Genomic DNA, 24421 nt, shown 5'->3' with positions numbered 1-24421 from the left:
ATTTTTTGAATTTTTTATTTAAACAGAAAAAAAAAAAAAACCCTCTTGAGATTAAAAATCTCTTTTTCAAGAGTGCCCTGACCAAGATGGGCATCAATGTAAGCTACAGATGGATAACATAGAACAAAAATACAAAATAAAAAATATGTAGCTCTAAAACAAAAAATATAAAACACAAAATGAGATTACTATAAAGAAAAGCCAAGAAAAAAAGGACAACTACACACGATTACAAAGACAAGCTAAAATCTAAAATACACCCTGACATTGGTATATAGACTATTGCATACAAAAATCCTGCAACAGTGCTTTGAAACAGCCGAGAGGAACTAGTGAGTGCATCTTTAAGTCCTTCTGCAGCAGATCCACATAATAAGGAGCTGCATTCATACATGATCTTGTGCCAAACTCTGTATGTACCCCGAGTATAGAAAGTAACGGAAAGAAAAATTCAAGTGTGAAGTTCTGAGAATCACACAAAGTGCAGTTTTATTGAAAAGACATTGTTGAAAGACAAAACTGTACTAAGGTCTACAACAAGTATCACACACAAGTATTTACAGAATAATAATTCACAATGGGTATGAATGTGTTTTTATGTGAGGTCAGTATGGGTTTTAGATTTTGTTGATGCTGGCAGCAGGCAGGGTGGATTTGTCTAGGTCATCGAAGTAGGGGTGAGTCATGGCCTCACGTGCTGAGATCCTCTTGGGGGGATTGTAGGTCAACATTTTCTACAGCAGAGAAACAAGACGGGGAAGAAAAGGAGATGGTCACTAAGTTATCACAAAGGCTAAATGTGTAGTACTAGACAAGTATTTGCGTTGGGAAAGTGGATCTGATTTGATTTTTTATCACATATTATTAGCTTTCTTGTGATGCAGACTATTGTAGCACAAAAACATTGAAGTGTTTTAAGTAAACATTTTCGAGTGTCCCACTGAATCCAAACAGACTCCTGAATAGGGTTCAGTCCAGCCAGTTGTAGAGTACATAAGGTAATTGCTATAACTGCTGCTGTACACCGACACTTGTTGGCCTTTTGTAACCACTACAATGACAAACAATGATGGCTTACTCATACAACCCTGATTTCACAAAGCTGGGATGCTGTGTAAAATGTAAATAAAAACAGAATGCAATGATTTACAAATCTGAGGCCAAGTTAACTTTTTTACATTTGGGTGTAATTTATTATCATGCTGCAGCGTCTCCTTCCACTTTTACGCACACACACAAACACAGTGCAGAGATGGCGCAGTGAAGACAGAAGTAAAGATAACTTCAGCGGACGACAAAAACGCTTGTTACTGTGAGTGCAATAAAACCTTCTTGAGGAAAAAGCCAATACTTTATTAATACAGCTGTTGAGCAACATGCAGAAAAGCGATATTACAGTCTGCTCTGTCCGCAGTCTGTCATCCACCACCGCCAATATTATGTAATAAACAAGCACAAAGCGCTTTCCAGCTAATAGCAAATTGTTATTAACAAGCTAAAACAACAACTGTTTAGCTCAGTGTGTCTCGAATCTTAAAACTTGCAGTGAATCTCTTCAGTAGGAGAGGGAGGAGCAGAGAGGACAGCAGGACTGATACTGACTGATTTCTGTTTTTTATTCTTTCTAAACTTCACTCAGTATTGTGATGTCAGGAATATGATTTATTTTATTTACTTTTTTATTTTGTTTCCAGTGAGATATTAAGTTTATATTGTGACTTTGCTGTTACTGTTGCTGCTCTAGAAACATTTAGTTATAAAATATTCTGTTTTATTCCTGTTGTGATTTTATTCTTTTTAAAAAATAATTTCTTGTAAATGTTACACTATTAGTTCTCTGAGAATCTCTTTCACATACTAGCAAAAATTGGTATTGTAACTGAAAAATCATTATCTGGTTCTTGTCATGTAAGATAAAACAAAGAATTTCTATTTAATCTTTAATAGTAGCCAGAATGGAGTTGTTAAATAGGTTAGCCCTAGTCCTTACCGCCAGTAGATCCAGGCCATTCTTATCCAGGTTTTTCACCATTGATGACAGGTTGCCAGACTTCCATTTTGGGAAGGTGTTTTTGTAGTCAGGCAGGCTCTCTACATCAGGCCACACTTCATTGTTTGGGGTTCCCAGAGTCCTGAAAAGAACACAAACAGACAGATGGATTCAAAGAGGGAACTGCAGGGAAGGCTAGATACACAACAGGAAGTCCCCCAGGGACCAAGACCCTCAGGATCTAAACCTGTGGGGATCCAGGGACTTAACTTTTATAACTTTATAGTTACAGTTCCAGTGTCAAAAAAGTCTCTGTCTTGAGGAACTTTCTGAAAGTTCAGGAACTTTCTGAGCTTAATGATGCCGATTGATCAAACAAAGACACTGCTGCATGTACGACTTGTGTAGCGCTTTATTCACAGACTAAGGAAGTAACCTACAGGGCAATACAGTTATTAATATGGTGATGTTTATTAAAGTTAAAAACAAAGTTAGGCTACCTGACTTGTGTAAAAGAAAAGAGAGGCCGTCCACCATTGTCTGCTTTCTCACTTTGGCTTTGTTTTTTTGGATATGATGTCACATTAGGGTTGCACAATTTTGATCAATATCGAGATCACAAATCATTGTTTTCAGCAATATATATAATAATATATAATAATAATATATATTTTGTTGCCCTTCCACATTATAATAGAGAGCACTGCTTTCACTTCCATGTTGTGCTACATTCCTGCTAATGTACTAGTGCTGCACAGTTTGGTAAAAATTAGTGCTGCATGATTAATCTAATCGCAATCGCAATGTCAGGCTGTGTGATTACATAACCGCATAAAAGGCTGTGATTTGCAATTTAATGTAAATAAATGTTAACGTATGTGCCTGTGGACGTGACTACCTCTCCTGTAGTCGCCCACAAGCTATTCTGGTGTGTGCTGCACGTATGGTCAGGTGACCACCCGGCATGCAGCAGTGACCAACATAGACGAACATAAAAGAGCATGAGCACGACCATGAGCAGGCTGAGTTGGTGGCGAAGATAACGCAACGTCTATTACATGGCGATACTTTGGATTCTGGTACGGCGATGTTTAACAGAAAGACGTGCTGTGTAAAACTTTAAAAGTTAAAGTCGATAGTCGAAAGTCTGTCCATAACAATAACTATGTCAGGTCAGGCCAGGTCAGGCCCGCCCCTCCGCCCCCCCCCCCACCCAATATAATGTAGTTCTTGCTTGATTCAGTGTTTTCCCTACATAATTTTAGAGGTGCACTGACCTGACCTGACGTAGTTATTGTTATGGACAGTGTGTAAATGACCATCTAAAGGCTGCTGTTACCCACAGTCAAACACGCTGCTCGCACAGCAGCGCAACACGACACTGTACACACACACTCAATTGGAGCGGAGCCTGTTTTGCGTTTCCTCAATTTTTCATTTGTTATTATGTAGTTTGTTATGGAGTCCATGATTTTCCTGTGTCTCTTTGAGGTGTAGTCGTATGGCGTGACACTTGCAAATGTATGTGTAATTGTGCTTCATTGTTGTTTTATGAGGCTCTTTAGCATTACTCTGCTTGGCTTTCTCTCGCATGCATTCTTCGTACTTTTCTCTGTGCTGTCTCAAGTGCTGATATAGACTGGTCGTTTTGCGGCGGGACGTGACGACTTTAACTTTTTAAGTTTTACACAGCACATCTTTCTGGTCAACGTCGCCGTCCCCAAATCCAAAGTATCGCCATACAGTGCCCTCCAAAAGTATTGGAACAGTGAGGTCAATTCCTTTATTTTTGTTGTAGACTGAAAACATTTGGGTTTGACATCAAAGGATGAATATGGGACAAGAGATCAACATTTCAGCTTTTATTTCCAGGTATTTACATCTGGATCTGATACACAACTTAGAAGATAGCACCTTTTGTTTGAACCCACCCATTTTTCATGAGAGCAAAAGTATTGGAACATGTCACTGACAGGTGTGTTTTGTTGCCCAGGTGTCTCCCAATTACACTGATTATTCAAACAATAAATAGCACTGAATGTCTGAGCTCAGTTTCAGATTGGGTACGATAGATTTTGCCTGTGCAGACTGCATTTAGAGGTGGAACCAACATGAAAACCAGAGAGCTGTCTATGGGTGAAAAAGAAGCAATTGTCAGTCTGAGAGAAGATGGACAATCAATCAGAGCCATTGCACAAACATTGGCCATAGCCAGTACAACCATTCGGAATGTCCTGAAGAAGAAAGAAACCACTGGTGTACTAAGCAACAGACGTTGAACAGGTAGACCAATGAAAACATCAGCAGTTGATGACAGAAACATTGTGAGAGCTGTAAAGAAAGACCCTAAAACAACTGTTAGTGACATCAGCAACAACCTCCAGAGGGCAGGAGTGAAGGTATCACAATCTACTGTTCGCAGAAGACTTCATGAACAAAAGTACAGAGGCTACACCAGAAGATGCAAACCACTCATTAGTAAGAAGAATAGGAAGGCCAGGCTGGAATTTGCCAAAAGGTACAGAGATGAGCCTCAAAAATTCTGGGAAAAAGTTTTATGGACTGATGAGACAAAGATTAACTTTTTCCAAAGTGACGGAAAGGCGAAAGTTTGGAGAAAGAAAGGATCTGCTCATGATCCCAAACATACAAGCTCATCTGTGAAACACGGTGGAGGTAATGTCATGGCTTGGGCTTGCATGGCTTCTTCTGGGACGGGCTCTTTCATCTTCATTGATGATGTAACACATGATGGCAGCAGCAAAATGAACTCAGAAGTCTACAGAAACATTTTGTCTGCTAATTTAAAGAAAGATACAACCAAACTGATTGGGAGATCCTTCATCATGCAGCAAGATAACGACCCAAAACACACTGCCACAACAACAAAGGAGTTCATCAGGGGCAAGAAGTGGAAGGTTTTAGACTGGCCAAGTCAGTCTCCAGACTTGAACCCAATAGAGCAGGGGTAGGCAACCTGTGGCTCCAGAGCCACATGTGGCTCTTTAGCCCCTGTCCAGTGGCTCCTTGAGACTTTGAGTAAAGAATTCTATGGAAATTGATTCTATGAATCCAGATGTTGCTGAATCTCGATAGCAGTGGCTGGTTAGCTATGAATGCCAAATCCAAACAAGTAAATTGAATAAAATAGAGAATGTAGTAGTGCATGGACAGATTTGTTTGCTCTCACTGCCAGCTCTGCAAAATTTAAGTACCAAATAATCATAGATAGTGCCCTGCACAGTGGCCACCTTGTGGTAAAACATATTAACAAATGCTTATTTAGACCATAAGTATAAGCTAATTTAGACATAATAGGCTAAGTTACCTTGATCATAAGGCTCAAACATGTTTTGCGGCTCCACGCAGATTTTTTCAAATTATTTTTGGTCAAAAATGGCTCTTGTAATGGCAAAGGTTGCAGACCCCTGCAATAGAGCATGCATTTTACCTGCTGAAGAGGAGACTGAAGGGAGTAACCCCCCAAAACAAACAACAACTGAAAGAGGCTGCAGTGAAAGCCTGGAAAAGCATCACAAATGAAGAATGCAAAAGTTTGGTGATGTCGATGGGTCACAGGCTTGATGCAGTTATTGAAAGCAAAGGATTTGCAACTAAATATTACGTCTCATTCACTTTAATCTATTTTAAGTTTATATGTTCCAATACTTTTGCTCACCTAAAAATTTTGTGTTCCATTAATGCTATCTTCTAAGTTGTGTATCAGATCCAGATGTAAATACCTGGAAATAAAAGCTGAAATGTTGATCTCTTGTCTCATATTCATCTTTTGATGTCAAACCCAAATGTTTTCAGTCTACAACAAAAGTAAACAAATTGGACTCACTGTCCCAATACTTTTGGAGGGCACTGTATAATAGACACTGGTTTCTTTCTTAGCCAACTCGGCCTGTTTTGGGTCGCACTCATGCTCCTCTGCAGCGTTCATGTTAGTCACTGCTGCACACCGAGTAATCAGGTGACCATACGTGCTGCACACATCAGGATAGCTTGTGGGCGTAATGACAACACACTCCACACACTATAGGAGAGGTAGTCACGTTCACAGGCGCACGCGTTAACCTTCATTTACATTAAATCGCAGCCTTTTATACGGACTGTAATCGCACAGCCTGACACTGCAATTGCAACTGTGATTAGATTAATCGTGCAGCACTATAATGTACTAAATGGTTGCATCAAAATAAAGCCGTTCCTAAGCCAATTTTCGTCTTTTTTCTTTCTGCTGGTTTAACACATTGTGTTACTTGAGTCCCATGCACTCTTTGCACATGTATTGTTCTCTCCTAGATGCGAAATACTTCAAACAATGGATGATGATTGTTGATTCACAGATCATTTTTGTTCTGTTCTTCTGCAGTCACAACATTCAGAAATTGTTTTTACAGGCTGCCGCTGCAGAGTGCAAGCATAGCCGCATGTCAGCTATCCAAAAGTGGAATCAAGCTGTTTAGAAAGCGCTTGGTTTGATATGCAGCAGAATTTGTCTGGGCAGAGCATGCATTTCAAACATCAGTATTGCAGTCAATCATGTTCATTTAATCACGGAAAGCCAAAATCGTGATCATGGTTAATATTTGAATAATTGTGCAGCCCTGTGTCATATAATCCAAGACTTCCACAGTAGAACACCTTATTTCCACCTCCATGTTTGAATAACATCAATTTAGGTCATAAAAATTGTTTTACAAAAAAATAAAAAAATAAATAGACAAATTGCAATACTTAAAACTGAATCAATTATTTCCCCATCCCTATACAGAATCTGTTTGTAGAGGTTAATTGCAATATCAGCATCATACAAGTGAAAATAAATACGGTGGTTGTAAATAGTGCAGCACCTTAGAAATAAAATGATAATATTAGGAATACCTTGCTGTTGACATTTGGTAAACATTCTTTTAATTTGGCCATTTTTAATCAGAAAACACAGGCCTACCTACTTCAGTGCTTCACATGTTTTAGTTCACAACTGGAGGAACAGTTGATTATGGTTCTACTTAATGCATGTAGGTATGCTTGCGTGTGTCTACCTGAAGATCCTAAAGAGCTGGTCTATCTCTGAGTCTCCATGAAACAGAGGCTTTTTAGTGGCAAGCTCAGCAAAGATGGTCCCAGTGCTCCAAACGTCAACAGGGGTTGAATATCGGGGTGAACCTAGGAGGACCTCTGGAGCCCGGTACCAAAGAGTTACAACCTGGAAACAGACAGGGGTTCATTCAGCTCAGTGGTCATTTTAGAGACTTGGGGTTTGTTGGTGTTTGTTATTAAATATGCCCCTATACAGTGTTCATTCAGTGCTGGTGATGCTCTACCTCTGAACACTGTGTCAGTCGCAGCAGTGTGGGAATGGTAAATTCTAGAATGTACCCACCAAATGGAGTGTTTGGCCTAATCCTGCCCTGCTGTGCCGTGACTATGTGCAGTGATCTGCGCGTCAAGGTCGGAGGTGGTTTGTGGGCGTAATAACAACAAGCACGACGCCAGTCGCAGGGCAGGACTGGTGTAAAGTAGGATTTATACTTCTAAATCGAATCAACACTGTAGCCTGATATGCACCTTCCCAGAAATGTAACTACACATTCCTGTGACACAGACCACCTGTTTTTTTTGTTTGTTTTTTTTTTGTAAACTGAAAACCATTTCCCACAACAAAGCTTTTATCAACTTTTATTTCGCAGATAACAAACAATCAATTACAAAGACAATAGAGCCTCCACAAAAAATCATTTTAAGTCTTGAGTGATTTTTCCTGGCTTCATATGAGTAGAGTAGGGTTGGGTCAGTATGAGAGAGAGAGAGAAAAAAAAGTCTGGTTTTTGTTTAAGAAAAAAACAAAAAAAACAAAACAAAAAAAAAAAACACGCATCAAGTCGGTAATATCGGATTTTCGCCACTTGGGCGCGCAATTGACTCATTTAAAATAAAAAAACAACCTTAGGACAACAGAGTGACAGTAACAAGTAGGGATGCACCGAATATTCGGTAACCGAATATATTCGGTAACTGAATATATTCGGCCGAATATTGCAAAAAAAAAAAAAAAAAAACCACATTTGGTATTCGGTGGAATAAGTTAAAAGCAAGGCTGAATAATAGTGGCATTTTGATAATGCAATCAAACGGCGTGCCGTGTAGCGATCCGTCCGTCACGGCACTCGCATTTGCGACTAACAATAGTTTTGAGCGAGCAAAATAGGCTTAAATCATTCAGCACGCTGTGCGAGCAGCCTACAGATTTCAACCAGCAGCAGAAACGAAAGGCGAATCCCACCGATTGCGGGTTGAATGGGGGTCACAGACACAGACAGTAATGTTAATGTATTCCTGTCAAATACAGCGGCCATCGGCTTACCGCACGACGGAGAAGTCAGTTCCAATAATATCCTCTTCTTGGTGTCATGACTGCCCAGAAGTACCTCAACAGCCGAGCCAGCCGAGCACAGGTATGTGATGTGTCAGAGGAGAAACGAGCCTTTCACATTTCTCTCTTTCTGGCAGTAACGGTTCACAAACTTCACCACACTTTAGGGACTGTTCCTTACTTATGAAAGGACTGTCAGGGGAGGAGGGTGGCTGGTTGGTTTTTATTTTATTTATTTATTTTATTTTGATCCCCCCTATGTTAATCACTTATTGATGCTGTTTTTGAAGTATGAATAAGTCAGTAAGTAATTTATTCCATTGAAATATCATTGATGTATTATAGAAAAGTGATTCATCTTTTTATAAATGACAAAAGGCACATCTGCCTCATTAGGCCTGTTTCCACCGCAGGAACTTTGGGGTAATTTGGTTGGTGCATGTCCCCACCGCTGGAACCACCCCCGAAGGACAGAGTTCCGGAACATTTACAGGGTCTAAACAAGTCCCTGCCTTGGGGTAGGTACTCAGAACGGCCCCGAAAGACTCCTGGCTGGGGCTTGGGGATTACTTGGTGCTGATTGGATATACTCAAGGAGGGATGTGACGACAACAGAAAGCAACAAAATAGCTGGCATTTTTAAAACTCAGCAGATGAGGGTTAGCTCGTTCATATAGCTTCCGCCGCCATGTAAAAAAAACTCACTGAATGGCCCATGAAAAAAATATTTTTTCCAGCGGATATCTTAGTTACAACATGATTGAGCTAGCAAAGCAGTTTTGTGTTGATATGTGTGGTATTTATTCAGTTAGGGGAAGTCACGATGTCTAGAAAGCATCAGCTGACAGGGACAGCTAACAGCAGCAGCAAAGCTAACATCAGGACGTCATCTGTTAAAAGCCTCCCGTTGTCGGATATGACATGAAACTACTCCAGTGAGCTCAATCATGTTTTAACTAAGACATCCGCTGGAAAAAATATTCTTTTCACGGGCCATTTAGTGAGTTATTAAAGACACTGCTATCGGCTAACGGCGTCCCTACGTCGCCCCGGTCAAAATGGTCACGCAACGATTACGTCACATCCAGAGCCCGTAACTTTACAGGAACCTTCCTCGTACTCCGCTCTCTCAGTGGAGACGCGGCAGTTGAGAGGGCCGAGCGAGAGGACGTTACTGTAGTAGTTCCTGCCCCCCATATAGTACCAGGAACTTCTTCAGTGGAAACGGGCCTATTTTCGCTGTAGTATCGTGATACGACTCAGAACCATGATATTTTCATTGGTATCGCACAGTGGGTCCCAATTTTGATACCGTGACAACACTAATCTGGAGGGGGTTCATCTGCAAAAACTAATGAACAACTAAACAATGATATTCGGCCAAGTGTTTAATAATATTCGGTTTCGGCCGCAAATTTTCATTTCGGTGCATCCCTAGTAACAAGTTGTTTCTTTTATTCCTTACAAATAAATTTTGCAGCTTACTCAATCAGTGCAAACAAGGGTTGCCTCCTTCGTCTGGCTCAAAGCCAAAGTGTTGCCATAGTGGCACATTCCTTGATTTCGTCGAGACTAAATTGTCCGCCTTTATCAACTCCGTCACTATTAAACAAACTCCAGGCTACAGTAGAGGCGCATGCGCACTCGCGCCTCCTAGCTCAGTCCCCGCTCCACCCCCCTCTCTGTCCTGCTTGCTGTGCGCGTGGTGAAGAGGCAGACACAGGTGCTCACAGACTCGGGCTTACTATAAGCGGAGTGGACTACGTGTAAAAATGTCCGTGAAAAATCCCCACGATGTGGAAAATACATGCCGAACAGTCTTCTGTGTGACACTGGTGCACGGAGCGAAGTCTGCGCACCCGTGCTCTGCGCGCACAGGGCTTGCGGACGTCCACTTTTACCGGGCGGACCTCCGCGGCATCCGCTCCGCGTACGTTCTGCCCGAGTATGCGGTCCGGTCGGTCTCAAAAAAATAAAACCCGGTCCAAGATGGAGTACCGGACCGAATTGGTATTACCGAGAACCGACCCAACCCTAGAGTAGAGTAAAGTCTGCAAGCCACTAGGCTAATTTATGCATTGTAAAATTTTGTAGGGTAATGCTAGTAACATTAACATATTGTATATGTGGGGAAAACGTGTCTCATATAAGACAAGTGTTTTGTCTGTGAACCTTGTGAGTTATAATTAGGGATGCGCACAATTAGACGTCTAAACGATTAAACATCAAATATTAGTCAGTTAAACCTATTCAGGGTTCCCACTCTTTTCTAGACATTATTTTCCAGGACTTTGCGAGGACGTTTTCAGCTGCTACAGTTTGAGTCAAGTTATCACACTGTACCCTAATACATCCCTTGCCACCCCATGCTTTGGAGAAGTGTTCTTTTCTACAGTTGTACCTTACATTTTGTACATTTACCCAGATTTGCTGTGTTTATTCCTCTCCCGCCTCCAGAGGTCTGATTTAAAAGATGTGCAGTCTATGTCTATAACATAACGATAATAATTTGGACTGTCTTCCTGACATTGTCCCTCACTCCTGTAATTAGAGGACAACACACATTTGAAACAATCTATTGATGCTCATACTGACTGTTTACACAGTAAATTACTGTTCATACCTTAGCTTTTTCATATCTTTCATATCCTATGTATTATACATACTGTACACACCACATGGCACACACTTTTGGTTAGATGCTAAACTGCATTTTATTGTTCCAGTACAGTCATTTTAGGTTACTCTAGTCCTCTAAGAAACAAGATTAAGGGTTGATGACCAATATCTCTAGCTAGTACCACTGTATCATATTGAACCTGAAATACATTTATTTCTAATTCTCAGACATAAACATTGTTTTCTAGCTATCTTTTTAGTCTGGTTTTTATGTAGTGTCTTACTATTATACATTTATGGTTTATACTTATTCTATTTATCAATTTTTTATCGTTATTTGCTCTGCTTCATCTATATTTTATTGTTTATATTTAAATATATTATATTTTTATAATTAGATTTTATTGATTTACTGTTCAAGTATCCTAAATTTTATTTTGGCGTATTTTATTATTTCTTTTTATCACCATTGTGGTGTTTAATTAACCTGTCAAGCCCTTTGAATTACATTTGATTTGTTTAAAAGTTGCAAAATATTGACTGATTGATAGCTTTAATGCTAATTTAGCCATGTTGAATCCCATTAATTTATGCTAACAACATTAGCAATAAGAACTGCCAGCGGTTCAAATGAACATGTAAGCCTTTAGTTTTCACTGCCTACCCTCCGTCTCATTTAAGGGGTGCCTCTTCCCTGTGGTCTGTGTGCATCTCACTCGGGTGCTGACAACTACTTTCACTGGAAAGTAGCTAGCTAAAAATTGCATGAAAAGTCGCTAATCTCTTCTCTCCAATTTCTTCTCTCCTCTCTGTTCACATAAGTTATACAGTATTTTAATAAAGCTGAATTCCTAATGAAGTTTTTCTCATTCATATATTTTCTGTTTCTGCTGTCAGACGATGGAACAAGTATGAAAGACTGAGTGAAACGTGGCCCAGTGAGACTACCGGTTAATCGCCGCTATCTCGAAGCTGTCGCTCTCATGGTCACTGCGGCTCTACTGAAATCAGAGATGTTTCATCTCACAGCGCACAGCCAACAGTATTAAACGGCACGCCCACTACAGCTCTCTACTGCTCCTCTGTCTGTCACTCAACAGAGGAAACACAGAAAGGAGAGAAAAACTTCACACTCGATAAACAGCTATACAGCAACACTCCTGAACTGAAAGTCACTAGTTTTTGGCGCTTCTTTGGAAAAAATAAGTCCTTACTGGAGTCTGAAAAGGCAATAAATCTAGCAACAAAGTCAAATGGAAACACTGGGTAGCGGGACTGCTCTGAGGGAACAAATTTGATTGGCTGGTAGCGTCACGTGGGGCGCTGTGCCGGCTAGAAGCAGAAAAGCTCCGCAGCTCAATTTTGACAGCTGAGAACAGTCATGTATGCGCAAACTTTTTAACTCATTTGCGTTCACTCACAAGGTAGAGAGAAGCAGAGGGAGGAGAAATCATTGTCCAAGACAACTCAAGCTTCTCCAGGACATTTTACTTTTTTTTCTCATTTTCCATACGTTTTCCATGACTGGAAAATTGGTCAATTATTTTCCAGGTTTTCCAGGACACGTAGGAACCCTGCTATTAGTGTTTTATTCATGTACAATGCAGCTTAACTGTCATGCAGCCGCCCACCACTAGTGGGTGCTACAGAGCTGTCAGACAGCAGTCCCCCTCCCAGTTAACCTGGAAATCCAGATTCCAGATGCCCGCTGAATCGCCAATCGAATCTGTCGATCTGTAAGGCTCTGGGCAGCCGTAACATGATGATGACAGTGCTGCACCATAAGAGTCAAAAAGTAAACAGCTAAGATGGCAGCTGCCGAAGGACGGCGTCCATTCAATTTAGCTGTGGAAGAAACGCTAAGCCAGAGACTGCCCTAGAAGCCTTCGTTTCCAGGAGGGACATTTTTGCTGTTTTGCCGACAAGATACGGCAAAAGCATAATAAATCAGTCAGCCCCACTGTTGGGCAAACAAATAGGGCTTAGTGCAATGAATACTTCACCTTGTTTTTTGCTCTGATTGGCCATCATGCTATCCAATTGCGTGCGGCGGCATTTGAAATGCCTCAGTTAGTGCGGCCCCTTGGGTAGGAAGGGTGTATCAATGAGGGCTGGACTCAAAATCTTTCTAGATTTGAGTCTGGATTTCCAGGCTACCTCCCAGTGGTAATGCTTGACTAATCTGGAGTTTTAAAACAGCACGGTGGGAAAATGGAGAGATGTCCTCTTGCAAAACCAGCATGGTTTGGCAGTACTTTGATCTAGAAAATGAATTCAGCAGCAATTAATCTTTTTTGAGATGTTATATTATTTGTTACCTTTAAGTGAGTTTTTGTAAGATAATGTGCAGGGTTACCTTCATACTGCACGACGCAAAATGCCTCTCATTTCAGCTGAACTTTAATTATAAATTTAAGTTAAGTTAATTATAAATAAGTTTTATTAACTTTAAAAAGAATTAAAATTTCTGTCAGATAATCTGCAAGGTTCAATGTGCTCCACATTTCAGAGGCAATTTATTTATATTAGATATATTTTAGTGGTTAAATTTTGACTGAGTTGCCTTCATGTTCACATTCGTACCACACGGCACAAAGTGTCTCGTACTTCAGTGGCATTTAAAATCTGACATGTTTGTGGAAGACTATGATTAAAGGCTTCAAAGGGCTCTTAAAGCTCCAGTAGGCAACATTGTTTTGGTATAATTGAGTAAAAATTTTATAATATCCTCTAAGCATAATGTAAATCAAGTGGTCTGAGACAAACAATAGGTTTCTGCACCTCACCATGGCTCTGTGTTCAGCCTCTAAAGAATCAGTATTGTGCCGATGTGCATCAACCAATCAAAGGTCAGCTCAGACCACTGCGTTCCTATTGGCTGTTCTACTGTATATGTGTGTTACCGTGCCGCCGGCAGAAGGGGAGAGCAAGCGGCAATGGTGAACAGTGCACCAACAACTGCCTATACGGCTAAACAACCCCCCCAAAAAAGGAAGACAGAACTCGGTTCCCCGGAGCCCCAGAGGGAGAGGAAGGGTGAGGTGGGGCCGGGCCCGGCCGGAGGGCGCAATGGGGCGGGCTGCTGCGCGGTGAGGGAGAGCCGAGGCTCCCAGAGAAGGAGAAATAGAACCAAGTAGGATAAAATACTCGCGTGCTTGTCTGGTAGGAGGGGCTCAGGGTGGAGACGAACCAAACTTAACTCAGATGAGACTCAAAAATCAACCGTTTTCAGGCTTTCTACCTACTGCAGCTTTAATGCACACAATATTTTTTGGGACAATGTTTCAAATACTTAACAATAAATTGTGCTAAATTTTGTTTTCTGAGTGTTTTCCCTTTTTTAGACTAGTAGACTGGTCTCAATTAAAATTTTTGTTTAGTAGACAGGGAAATTAGTTGCCAGGAACATCCCTAGTTATAATGGAAACTAATTTTGTAACGTTACTTTTATCTACTGTTGCTGTTGTTCCTGGCTTCAAATTAATAGAGGAAAACTCTGCTTCCGCTGGGCTAATTTATACAGTGTAAAATGTCATAGGTTTATGCTAATAATGTTAGCATATTGTATATGTGGGGAAAGCATGTCTAGTATAAGACAAGTGTTTTGTCTGTGAACCTTGTGAGTTATAATGTAAATTAATTTTGTAATGTTACTGTTGTTTCTGGCTTCAAATCAGTAGAGGGAAACTCTGCTTGCTGCTAGGCTAATTTATACAGTGTAAAATGTCATAGGCTTATGCTAATAATGTTTGTGTAGTTGTGTTTGATATTGTTGCTATTAAGCCATGTTTAATGTGTGTTTTGAATGAATCAATCTTAACAGCACTTCACAGAAACCCACGGTTGACTAATGTTTTGGAGGTGGGACTGCAGAGCGACACAGACACACCCCCACAAAAGTATAAATGCAATGCACAACAATAAAGCCGCCTTATTTATTTAGCAGGGACAGTGCACATCTACCTAGCTGCAACAAAGTTAGCTATAAGCTAATTTTCATCCATAGTCCCTGGGCAGGAAACAGAGAATAATTTCCCTGCTTAACACTGTCATTCTTTGGATACATTCTAGCATCTAAAACAGTAGGAAAAAAAAAACATGCACATCCCAACGTCAATACTTGACCATCCGGAGAAACGCTCCAGAAAACAAGTAAGTCTGCATGCCAAGCAGCTCTCATTTAGAAGGATTTTAATTGCAGAGTGATATTTTGAGCCTACCGCTCTTCCTCAGACTTCAAAGACTTATTTGTTACTCTACATTCAGGCTTTTACCTATGTGGATGGATTCTCACCTCATGGGTGTAGACCCTGACAGGAACACCAAAGGCCCGAGCCAGGCCAAAGTCTGCCAGTTTGATGACTCCCTTGTTGTCGATGAGGAGGTTCTGAGGTTTCAGGTCTCTGTGGAGGACTCGACGACAGTGACAAAAGTAAATGCCTTCCAAGATCTGGTAAAGGTAGCTCTATAAGGTGGCGAAGAAAGATGAACATGGAGATGGAAATATGTTTAGAGTTGTGAAAGTGAACGGGCAGAACAAGACAAATGGCATGTTAATCTGTTTTAAACCTCGGCACAGAAGACAAAGCATTTTTTTCATGACATTGCCCCTTTATTATAGGTGGCTCATTAAGATGGTGAAATAAAAACACTACTCAGTTCTCTGATTTTTTTTGCATTACATTTTGATTAAATAGCGGCATGGTGATACAGTGGTTAGCACTGTCGCCTCATAGCAAGAGGGTTCCCGGTTCGAACCCAGGGTGGGGAATAGGGGTGGGCAATATGGCTGAAAAGTATATCACGATATAGCTGGTTCATATTGATCGATAACGATAATTATTGATAATTTTTTTTATAACCTATTTAAAATAAGGACCAGGAGAAAATAAATACATTTTAACACATTTATTTTAAACTCAATAGCTTTCTTCTGATTTCAATCACAGTCATCAGTCAAGGCACACGGAGGAAAATGTAATGTCAACACAACCATTAGAAAACACTCAAATAAATGAACATACACGAGATGGTATAAAAACTACTACTCGACTATTCCTCGATATCCGCACTCATTCTTGCTACTCACTCCACGCTTCTCCTGAAAGGGACAATAAACCTATCTATCTCTATCTATCCATCCATCCATCTGTATTGTGTTCAGTGTTGCCAGATCTTGGGAGAGAAACAAGCAACCAGGACCAGCAAACAAAATTACTTTATAAATACATTATATTTACTGGCCTTGAACTCTACCAAACCAACTAGCCAACTAAAAACGTGGAAAGAATAAATTAATGAATGAAAATGAAAACAAAGTAGTTGCATATAACGACCCATTTTACTTTCACTGTAACAGTGCTGGTATGCTGAACAAGATCTGGATGATGAGTAATTATTTCACACAGAATCTGAATCTGCTAGGGCTGTCAAAATTGCTCAAAAATGACGTTCAAATATTCCTTCTAAAAATAGCTCATAGGTTTGAACCATTCGAATTTTTTTTTTTTTGCATTATGTCCACAAGAGGGCAAACTAATACAAGGAAACATACTTGTATATGTATTAATACAAGGAAACATAACTACCTGTAGGTATTTTTATTTCAACATAAACGTCTTTGAAAACATTTACATACCTACACATTAAAACACATAAAACAATTATCTATAACATTACGTTATAAACGACCGCGGACCTCTCGCTCACCCCCCCCTCTCTGACCCATGGCCACACCACCCATGTTAACCGATTGTGTCATCCACACCGGCTGCGCTGCACCGCGCAGCTCTGTTTCGGCGTCTGGTCTATTTTCTGCGCGAGCTGCGAGCGAATGTGTCAAGCCGTGGGGTGACGGAGACAACAGCTGGGAGTAGAACCTCTTGTCGACCAGCAGCACTTCTGCGGGTGGTGTGGCCCTGGCGTTTATGCAGTGCGTTCAGTGCAGCGGCCCAGGCCAATGCACACGCGCAAAGAGGACAGCTGCGGTGGTGTTTTTTTTCTCTCCACAACTGAATACCAATTTTTACATTCGAAGGTCCATTTTTTTTTTTTTTTTTTTCAAATTCGAATTTAGATTCGAATTTAGAATATTCGTTGACAGCCCTAGAATCTGCACACTGCCTTTCAATCGCCCCCCCTCTTGAAGTAGAATCCTTTCTTTCCATATTTTGCCCACTTGTTAGTGAAATGGTTAAAGAAACACTTACCTTTCTGGAAATTTTACACTTTTCTTTGTTTAGGTTAAAATGCTATTAATAAACTGATGGCACACTAAAATGTAAGTGAATTCCACCAGAAATAAAACTCATAATTAAACCATTCTCATATGGTTCTAAGAAAACTCCAACCAACCATTGCATTTGGACAGAATGCAATGATTGGCCAAGCGTCCTGTCTGTATTCCCCAAGTGGAGGCCTCTGGCCGACGTAACCACTCACATAACATCAACAGACTCCGGTTTTGAGCTAACAGGGCTAACATTACATAGAGCAGACAGGGAGGCTGCATCATCTGGTAAGCTCCGTGGTGGCGGTCAGGCAATATACACAAACAAATCATGGTGCCGTGATGTGAAGAGGATTTCCCAGTTCTGCTCTCAGGATGTGGAGTTTTTGACTGAAATGTCGACCCTTTTTTTCTTAGTATTGCACTGTCTGTTCTTTTTTATATATTGCACAAATTGCTTTTAAATGTTTTGTTTCTTTTTGCTTGGGGTATGTGAAATGTCATTTCGTTTTTGTGCTGCACGTAAAAATGACAAATAAAGAAGTTCAGTTCAGTTCATAACGTTATATGACAACACAGCATCCAGTTGCTAATGGCTAATGTTAGCCTACTGTAGCGTAGCCTCTGAAACATTGTTATCTTCCTTGTGTGTTTCCACTTACTAGTAACATTAACGCTACTATCTAACGTTAGCACTGTAACTTTATTCTAAAACTCATCAGTCTCTATGCTATCGTTTTATCGCCCACCACTAGCGGGGGAGCACTTCTGTGCGGAGTTGGCATTTCTCCCCGTGTCAGCGTGGGTTTTCTCTGGGTACTCCGGCTCCCACAATCCAAAGACATGCAGATTAGGTTAACTGGCGTCTCTAAATTGACCATAGATGTGAATGTAAGTGTGAATGGTTGTCTGTCTCTATGCGTTTGCTCTGGGATAGTCTGGCGACCCGTCCAGGATGTATCCTGCCTCTCGCCCCAATGTCAGCTGAAATTGTAATAAAAACCAGCTGGACAGGAAAGAGATGAACAACCTCAAAGCAACAAAAGAGCCCAGAAATTCAGAGCACATGACTATTGTTACCATCCAAGTATTTTAGGTCAACTGCAGTAACACATAAACAGTCCTAAGATCCCTAAGATAAACTGCTTCGAGAGTTTAATCATCACAATCACAGTTACCTTGACCAGCATAGGGTCCATGTATTGGCCAGAGGGGATGGAGTCCAGGTACTTCTTCAGGTCCATGGACAGGAACTCAAAGATGAGGTAAAGACGAGACTCTTGCATCAGGACATCCAGGAGTCTGGGAAACACACACAATTTATATATTGCTCTTGTTTTGTACGGTTTACTTATTACATCAACCTGTGTTTTTCTTTTAACTGATACGTACTTATATAGTGCCTTGTGTGTTTTTTCTACTGAGGCTTCATGTTTGCACTATTCCTCTGCTGCTGTATTGTTGCAAATTTCCCCCACTGTGGGACGAAGAAAGGATTATCTTATCCTATGTCTTGTTTGCTCACATACGCTATGTTGAGGGTTTGGCTGCATATTTATACTGGAAGCAGTCGTCTTCAGTGAAAGTTGAAAACAATATAGGGGCGGGAATGTTCGTCTCAAAATACCATTATAAATGAAGCATTGTGACACTACAGAGATGCCCCAGCCTACAAATCACATCCCAGATGCAATGAAACATTCTTGTTTGGTACAGACCCCAGCAAAAACTCACATCATCATCTTTTTTTTCCTCAGTGAAAATAAAATGCAAAAATTACCATTTCCACTTAAGTCAAGACTCATTTAACAATCACAATATCTGTCAAAATAACAACAAGCATGGCTGACAACGAAATTATTATGGACTCCATGGTGGTTCTAAAAGAGGAGCAGCTTCAGTAGTGTGGATTAAACTGTGGTGTCCTGAATGTGAACAGCAACTTCTCAGACACTTCTGGCAACTTACCGCTCAGAGGGAACTCATTCAGCGGCTCCTTATCACTTATTTTGTTGCAATTCTATGTTGTTAAAATTAATGATACATTTTTTATTTTTTTTATTACTAATTTGTCATATTGTCAAGAATATTGTTATCGCAAAAATACCCTGAAATATCATGGTAATATTTTAGGGCCATATTGCCCACTCCATCATGCAGCCCTATATGCCACTGTTGCTCAATTGACATATGTTGTTTCAAAGTTTGACGTCACTGCTGATATCTCTGAGGTGGACAACGGAACATTAGTGCCATAAGCCAGTAAAACAGCAGTGACAGTGACATACCACTCAGAATAAACATATAGAACAACAGCGCCATATTATCAGACACTTTCTGATCTCAGTGTTGCTGATATTTTGGGGCCAGTTTCACTGAGACAATTTAACATACCACAGCATTTCATCAGCTGGAAATTCTTACTTGACTTCTCATACCCTTTAATCCCATTCTGCAACCCTCGATACTCAACACAAAGTCAGCGCACCTTACAACGTTGGGATGATTGAGCTCTTGAAGCAGAGACACTTCTCTGACAGCAGTACTGGGAACCCCCTCCTCCTCACTCTCCAGACGGATCTTCTTCATGGCCACAACTTGCCCTGTGGCCTTGTGCCTGCCCTTATACACCACCCCATAGGTACCTGCAACAAATTAGCAAATGATTGGTTATCACATTAAGTACAGCCAAACAGTCACTGAATAACATCACAGTCATGACCTTGTTGAATAAAGTACAAACAATGACAATGGATGGGTGCTGAGACAATGACAATGCAATTTTATTTCTATTAAAGGGGAACTACAACTATTTTCAAAATTCATACATATTACTTCTATGGTCTAAGACAGTTCATAAGTATTAGTAAAGAACAACTCTCTCCCAAATCTAAAAATTAAAGTTCTAAAACTCAAATGGGTGATGTCAAAGGGTATAAAGTCTGGAGCTTCTCCATAGACAATGACTTGAAAAAGATGTTCTTGATAACACTCTCTCTCAATAAGCCTCCTTTACAATGCCCGTTTAAGGTGGGAATATTGCGCCGTTATGCTGCCTCACTGTGCTGTATATAAAAGGTACAGGGCTGTACAGTGCAACATATATGTTGCACATGCTGCAAAAAAAACCCAGTCCATGATATGAAAGAAACTATCACCAAAGCACCCATGCTATACAGCTTTGTTCTGCGTGTGTGAGACAGAGCTGCTTGCTTGTTTAAGATGAGTGTTTGCGTGTGAGGTGAATCAATCATGTATTACTATTCTACTACTTTACGAACATCTGGCTGTTTAATGCAACAGGAATGGTAGTCACTGGTATTTATCGCCTCCGGCTCCAATTGGCATTGATGGGAACAGGACACCTGGGTGAACACGCTAATTTTAGCACCTTTAATGGCAAGATGCAATGATGCACCATCACAAAATACCGTCCATCTTCACTAGCGCTGGGTACCAAAGTTCGGTTCTTTTATAGCACCGACCGAATTGCTTCGGTGCTAATGAGTATCGAAAAATGCCTTGTCTTTTGGTGCCAAGCTTCGGTACCTAGGAGTCACGTGATCTGAGTCACATGACTCCTAGTGATCAAGGTCTGATATGCTGCCGGTGATTGGCTGTAATGTTACGTGTAGAGTCAGGGATGCGTATGTGGTCAGTGTTGCCAACTTAGCGACTTTGTTGCTATATTTAGTGACTTTTCAGACCCCTCTAGCGACTCTTTTTCAAAAAGTGACTAGCCACAAATCTAGCAACTTTTTCTGATGTTATCGGAGACTTTTGGAGACTCTGACATGAAAGCACGTATCGTTCTTATTCTTCTCAACGAGCAGCGGATGCTGCCATGGTGCCCTTCCCTCGCCCCAAAGCACTCATAGGCGGCCAAGTCCTCCTTCCCAGCTGCAGTCAGAGCAGGAGATCGCGCATGCGCAGAACCGCCATTGGCTGATCCCGACCTGGTTTACAGTCAGGGCAGGATGTAAATGTAAAATTTTCTTTGTATAATATAAATCACTAAAAGAAGGTTCATTTGTAGTTCTAAACATATTCAGGGTGTTTTTTTTACTCAGTTTTTGTCTCTCCCACGACGTTATTCCTCTCTCCTACAGCCGTATTACCATGGGTTAAAAAAATCCACATCGTCACAGCCCTAGTTGGGATGGCAGTAGCTCAGGCAGTACAGCAGTCATCTAATCTGAGAGATTCTGGCTTTTGTACATTTTTTTAATTTCTCTATTTCAGCTACAAATGTAGTAAATTTAAAGACACTGAAACGTTGCACCATTGGTCACTCAGAAATATTAACATATAATCCCCAATATTAGGCTGTAGGAATTATGTTCCATCAGTGCGACCAATGACATCAGTGATAGAGATCATTAGTCATTGATACTACGTGTCTAAAGCTTTATACCGATTTTTAAAATTTAAATAATTAGACCTACACATTATGTGCAATAAACATTTCAGAGCTGCTCTAACAGACTGACAGTCTGATCCTTGTGCACAGTATTATAAAAAATAATGAATATAAAAAGGACAGAGGTTTGATTCTGAGCTGAGGGTGAATTCTCGCTGTGTAATATTTGAATGTAAAGACAAAAACTGATGTCCAAAGAAATGACTGATGTGCATAAATTCAGTAACTTAAGACAGTCCTGAGTAACAAACTAATATCCAGCAGGATTTAGACTGTGACAGACGGTAAATCTCCGCTAATAAATGCGCTTCGATACAAGCTTTGACACGGACTGAATGAATGAGGAAATGAAACAGCGTGCAAGAGAGAGGAGACAGAGAAAAACTCAGGGTTTATTGAAGAAAACCTGTCAGCATGCAGGTTATATTCACAGAGTCTGTTACCATGGTGACTGACTCAGAGTTTCAGTTACCTCTCTTTCTGAAATGGATAACTCAGAGTTTCCCTCATTTCAGGGTTAACTTACTCTGAGTTTTCACATAACGAACCTTTCTGGAATACCCCCCCAGACCTGTAACCTTATATAACACTGTAAAGTGTAAAGAGAAAACACTATAGTTTTAACAGTACGTTTAAACTCTTTTAAAAAAAATTGATGTTATTTATAATACCTGGTTTCAGGGGATGCTGCAGCCCCCTCAGCACCCCAACTTCCTGCCTCCGTTCTATGTGCATAAACAATATTAATAATAATTTATAAATAGCCTAAGCATAATTAAAACAATGTCTGCATTTTTTCAGTACTATACTCATTTGAAAGGTCATAGAAAATTACTTTTAAACTCCCCATAACACTGACTTTGAATAGTCTCAAACTACAATGGACTTACTTGATACTTTTGTACCTGTGTTACAATTTTGTGGCCTGTGCCACAAAATTTTCAACCTCTGTGACACCAGGGGTATATGCAAAAAAAAAGTGAATGGTGCAGCCCTGAGGTACGATCGTGGAATGGTAAGGTAGAGTTGTCTTGTCTTTTAGTCACCACAGGAGGTAGTGACAGCGCTGAAACGATGTCTGTATGAACGAAAGGCAGCAGGATGGGACCAAGGGCAGGACGGGTGTGATGTTTTGTGTTATGTGTGTGAACCAACAGGGAAGATTTATAAAGTAGGTGTTAGTGGCTAACTCAAAAACAGAAGAACAGCGGCTGTTAATGTCTGCAAATTGGCAAAACAATGACATTCAGGAACTCCTTACCCTCTAAGCAAAGGACGAGATCAGCCGCAATATGACAGAGATGGTAAATGTTTGTTATTGCCACTGTTATTGTTTATAAAGCACTGCAGATGCGTATTTTATATCACACTAGAGGCTAACGCAGTTATGTTATATGTTACGCCCGTCACACCTCTATTGCTTCCTTGATGCCAGCATGCTTTCCAATATCACACACTGGAGCAGCATGATGCCACTGTGTTTGTCCTGTGTAAAAATGCAATGGAGGCATAAAGAAGGGACTTTGTGGCTGCTCCGTAACACAATCTCTGTGTGAAAAGGACTACTTAGAGCAGCAAGGGGAATATTCTAAATATATGAGTACATGCTGTTTGAGAACTGAGAACACAACAATAGAATAAAGCTCATTCGAGTATAAAAAAAGAAAACAAACATTCAGTGGGTCCACAAAATCAGGCTCCCATTCATTGTCTATGGAGCAGCTCCAGACTTCATACCCTTACATCTCTTTGAGAGTAGTTCATATTTATACAAGTTGAACTATAACATAACATAACATATTGGAATTCTTAATTTTAGTGGTGTTCTCTTTGAAGCCGAAACCTTCCATACTTTAGCTTACAGTTGGTGCATTTTTTTTTTTTTAAATAACTGAGCTAAAGACAAGAAAACAAACAGACAAACCTTCTCCAATTTTCTCTATCTTCAGGTAGTCTTCCATTATTGCCTGAAAAACAATCAACAACAATACTGTCATGTCAAGCGTTCTGTTTCAACAGCTGTCATTACTTTACAGTAACATTAATAGTTACCTTTTCATTTCAAACTTTTTATTAACCTACTGTCACATTTTAGCTAATGACATTAAGTTGAAGTCACTGTTTTACTTACAATGTAAAATGTGGCCTAGCAAGGCTGTGGAAAGCGAACAGTATGAATTAGGCACATCATGTTCACTATAAATTTAACTAATACTGTTTAGCTACAGCAATGAATCACGGCAAATTAACGTTTAAGTTACGATGCTGTTACGCTACTTAAAATATAACAGTAACGTTATCCTAGATTTATGGCGAGCTCATAATGTTAACTTACCTCCTCTAACACTGAGTTTTAGCATCAGCTGTGGACAGTTCACTAACGTTAGTGTATCTTAAGACTGTAACTTAAGACTGTAACTTAAACCTGGAAAGATGAAAATGATATAAAGTCAGCGTTGCCGTTATTTCCTTGCTAACGTTAAGCGAACAGGTTAAGGTCACTGATGTTAGCTTTACGTTAGCTCATGCTAAATCCACAAGGCTACTTTCTGTTGATTTTCTAGTTGCAGCTGACTTGCCGTCTGTCCGGGTCAATGGGTCAAAGTTTTCAACTGACCTGACAAATCACTTAATTCAGTTTTCAGTCCGTAGAAAGTAAAATAATACGTTACTCACCTGGCTTTGCCTCCTTTCGTATCGTGCCTAACGTTACTCTGGTGCAGTGACTGCCGCTGGAATGCTGACAGACTCTTTTGAATTGACCGCAGTTGAACAGCG

The 24421-nt window shown here is 40.4% G+C and overlaps 1 protein-coding gene and 1 long non-coding RNA gene across 3 annotated transcripts in view; one reads left to right on the top strand and one right to left on the bottom strand.

Annotated features, from left to right (window-relative positions):
* Positions 1 to 456: 456 nt before the first annotated feature.
* Positions 457 to 24421, bottom strand: cdk1 (cyclin-dependent kinase 1). Of its 2 annotated transcripts, none has more exons than XM_049601258.1 (8): positions 24320 to 24421; positions 23568 to 23610; positions 19712 to 19868; positions 18402 to 18525; positions 15289 to 15459; positions 7045 to 7208; positions 1991 to 2132; positions 457 to 734 (listed from the first exon to the last, which is right to left on the bottom strand). In XM_049601258.1, the coding sequence occupies exons 2-8, from the start codon at positions 23602 to 23604 to the stop codon at positions 618 to 620; spliced, it is 912 nt and encodes a 303-aa protein (XP_049457215.1). In that variant the 5' UTR covers positions 23605 to 23610; positions 24320 to 24421; the 3' UTR covers positions 457 to 617. The 2 variants fall into 2 exon arrangements, with proteins under 2 accessions (XP_049457215.1, XP_049457216.1); XM_049601259.1 differs by lacking the exon at positions 24320 to 24421 and adding an exon at positions 23775 to 23793.
* Positions 8639 to 24421, top strand: part of LOC125904057 (uncharacterized) — a 30981-nt gene continuing 15198 nt past the window's right edge. The window contains exon 1 of the long non-coding RNA XR_007451374.1: positions 8639 to 8893. This is a non-coding gene — a long non-coding RNA (uncharacterized LOC125904057). The remainder of the gene's footprint in view (positions 8894 to 24421) is intronic.

Source organism: Epinephelus fuscoguttatus, linkage group LG16 (genome assembly GCF_011397635.1).
Source record: "Epinephelus fuscoguttatus linkage group LG16, E.fuscoguttatus.final_Chr_v1".
NCBI lineage: Eukaryota > Metazoa > Chordata > Actinopteri > Perciformes > Serranidae > Epinephelus > Epinephelus fuscoguttatus.
Note: the sequence above shows the minus strand (reverse complement) of the source record. Positions and strands in the feature narration are given on the sequence as shown.

Excerpts from the sequence above, each read along its gene's own strand:
- cdk1 (XM_049601258.1), bottom strand. The coding sequence starts at position 23,604 with ATGGAAGACTACCTGAAGATAGAGAAAATTGGAGAAG. Across the intron at positions 19,869-23,567 it reads GATAGAGAAAATTGGAGAAG|GTACCTATGGGGTGGTGTAT; the intron begins GTTTGTCTGTTT and ends AATTTGTTGCAG. Across the intron at positions 15,460-18,401 it reads TGGACCCTATGCTGGTCAAG|AGCTACCTTTACCAGATCTT; the intron begins GTAACTGTGATT and ends GCCACCTTATAG.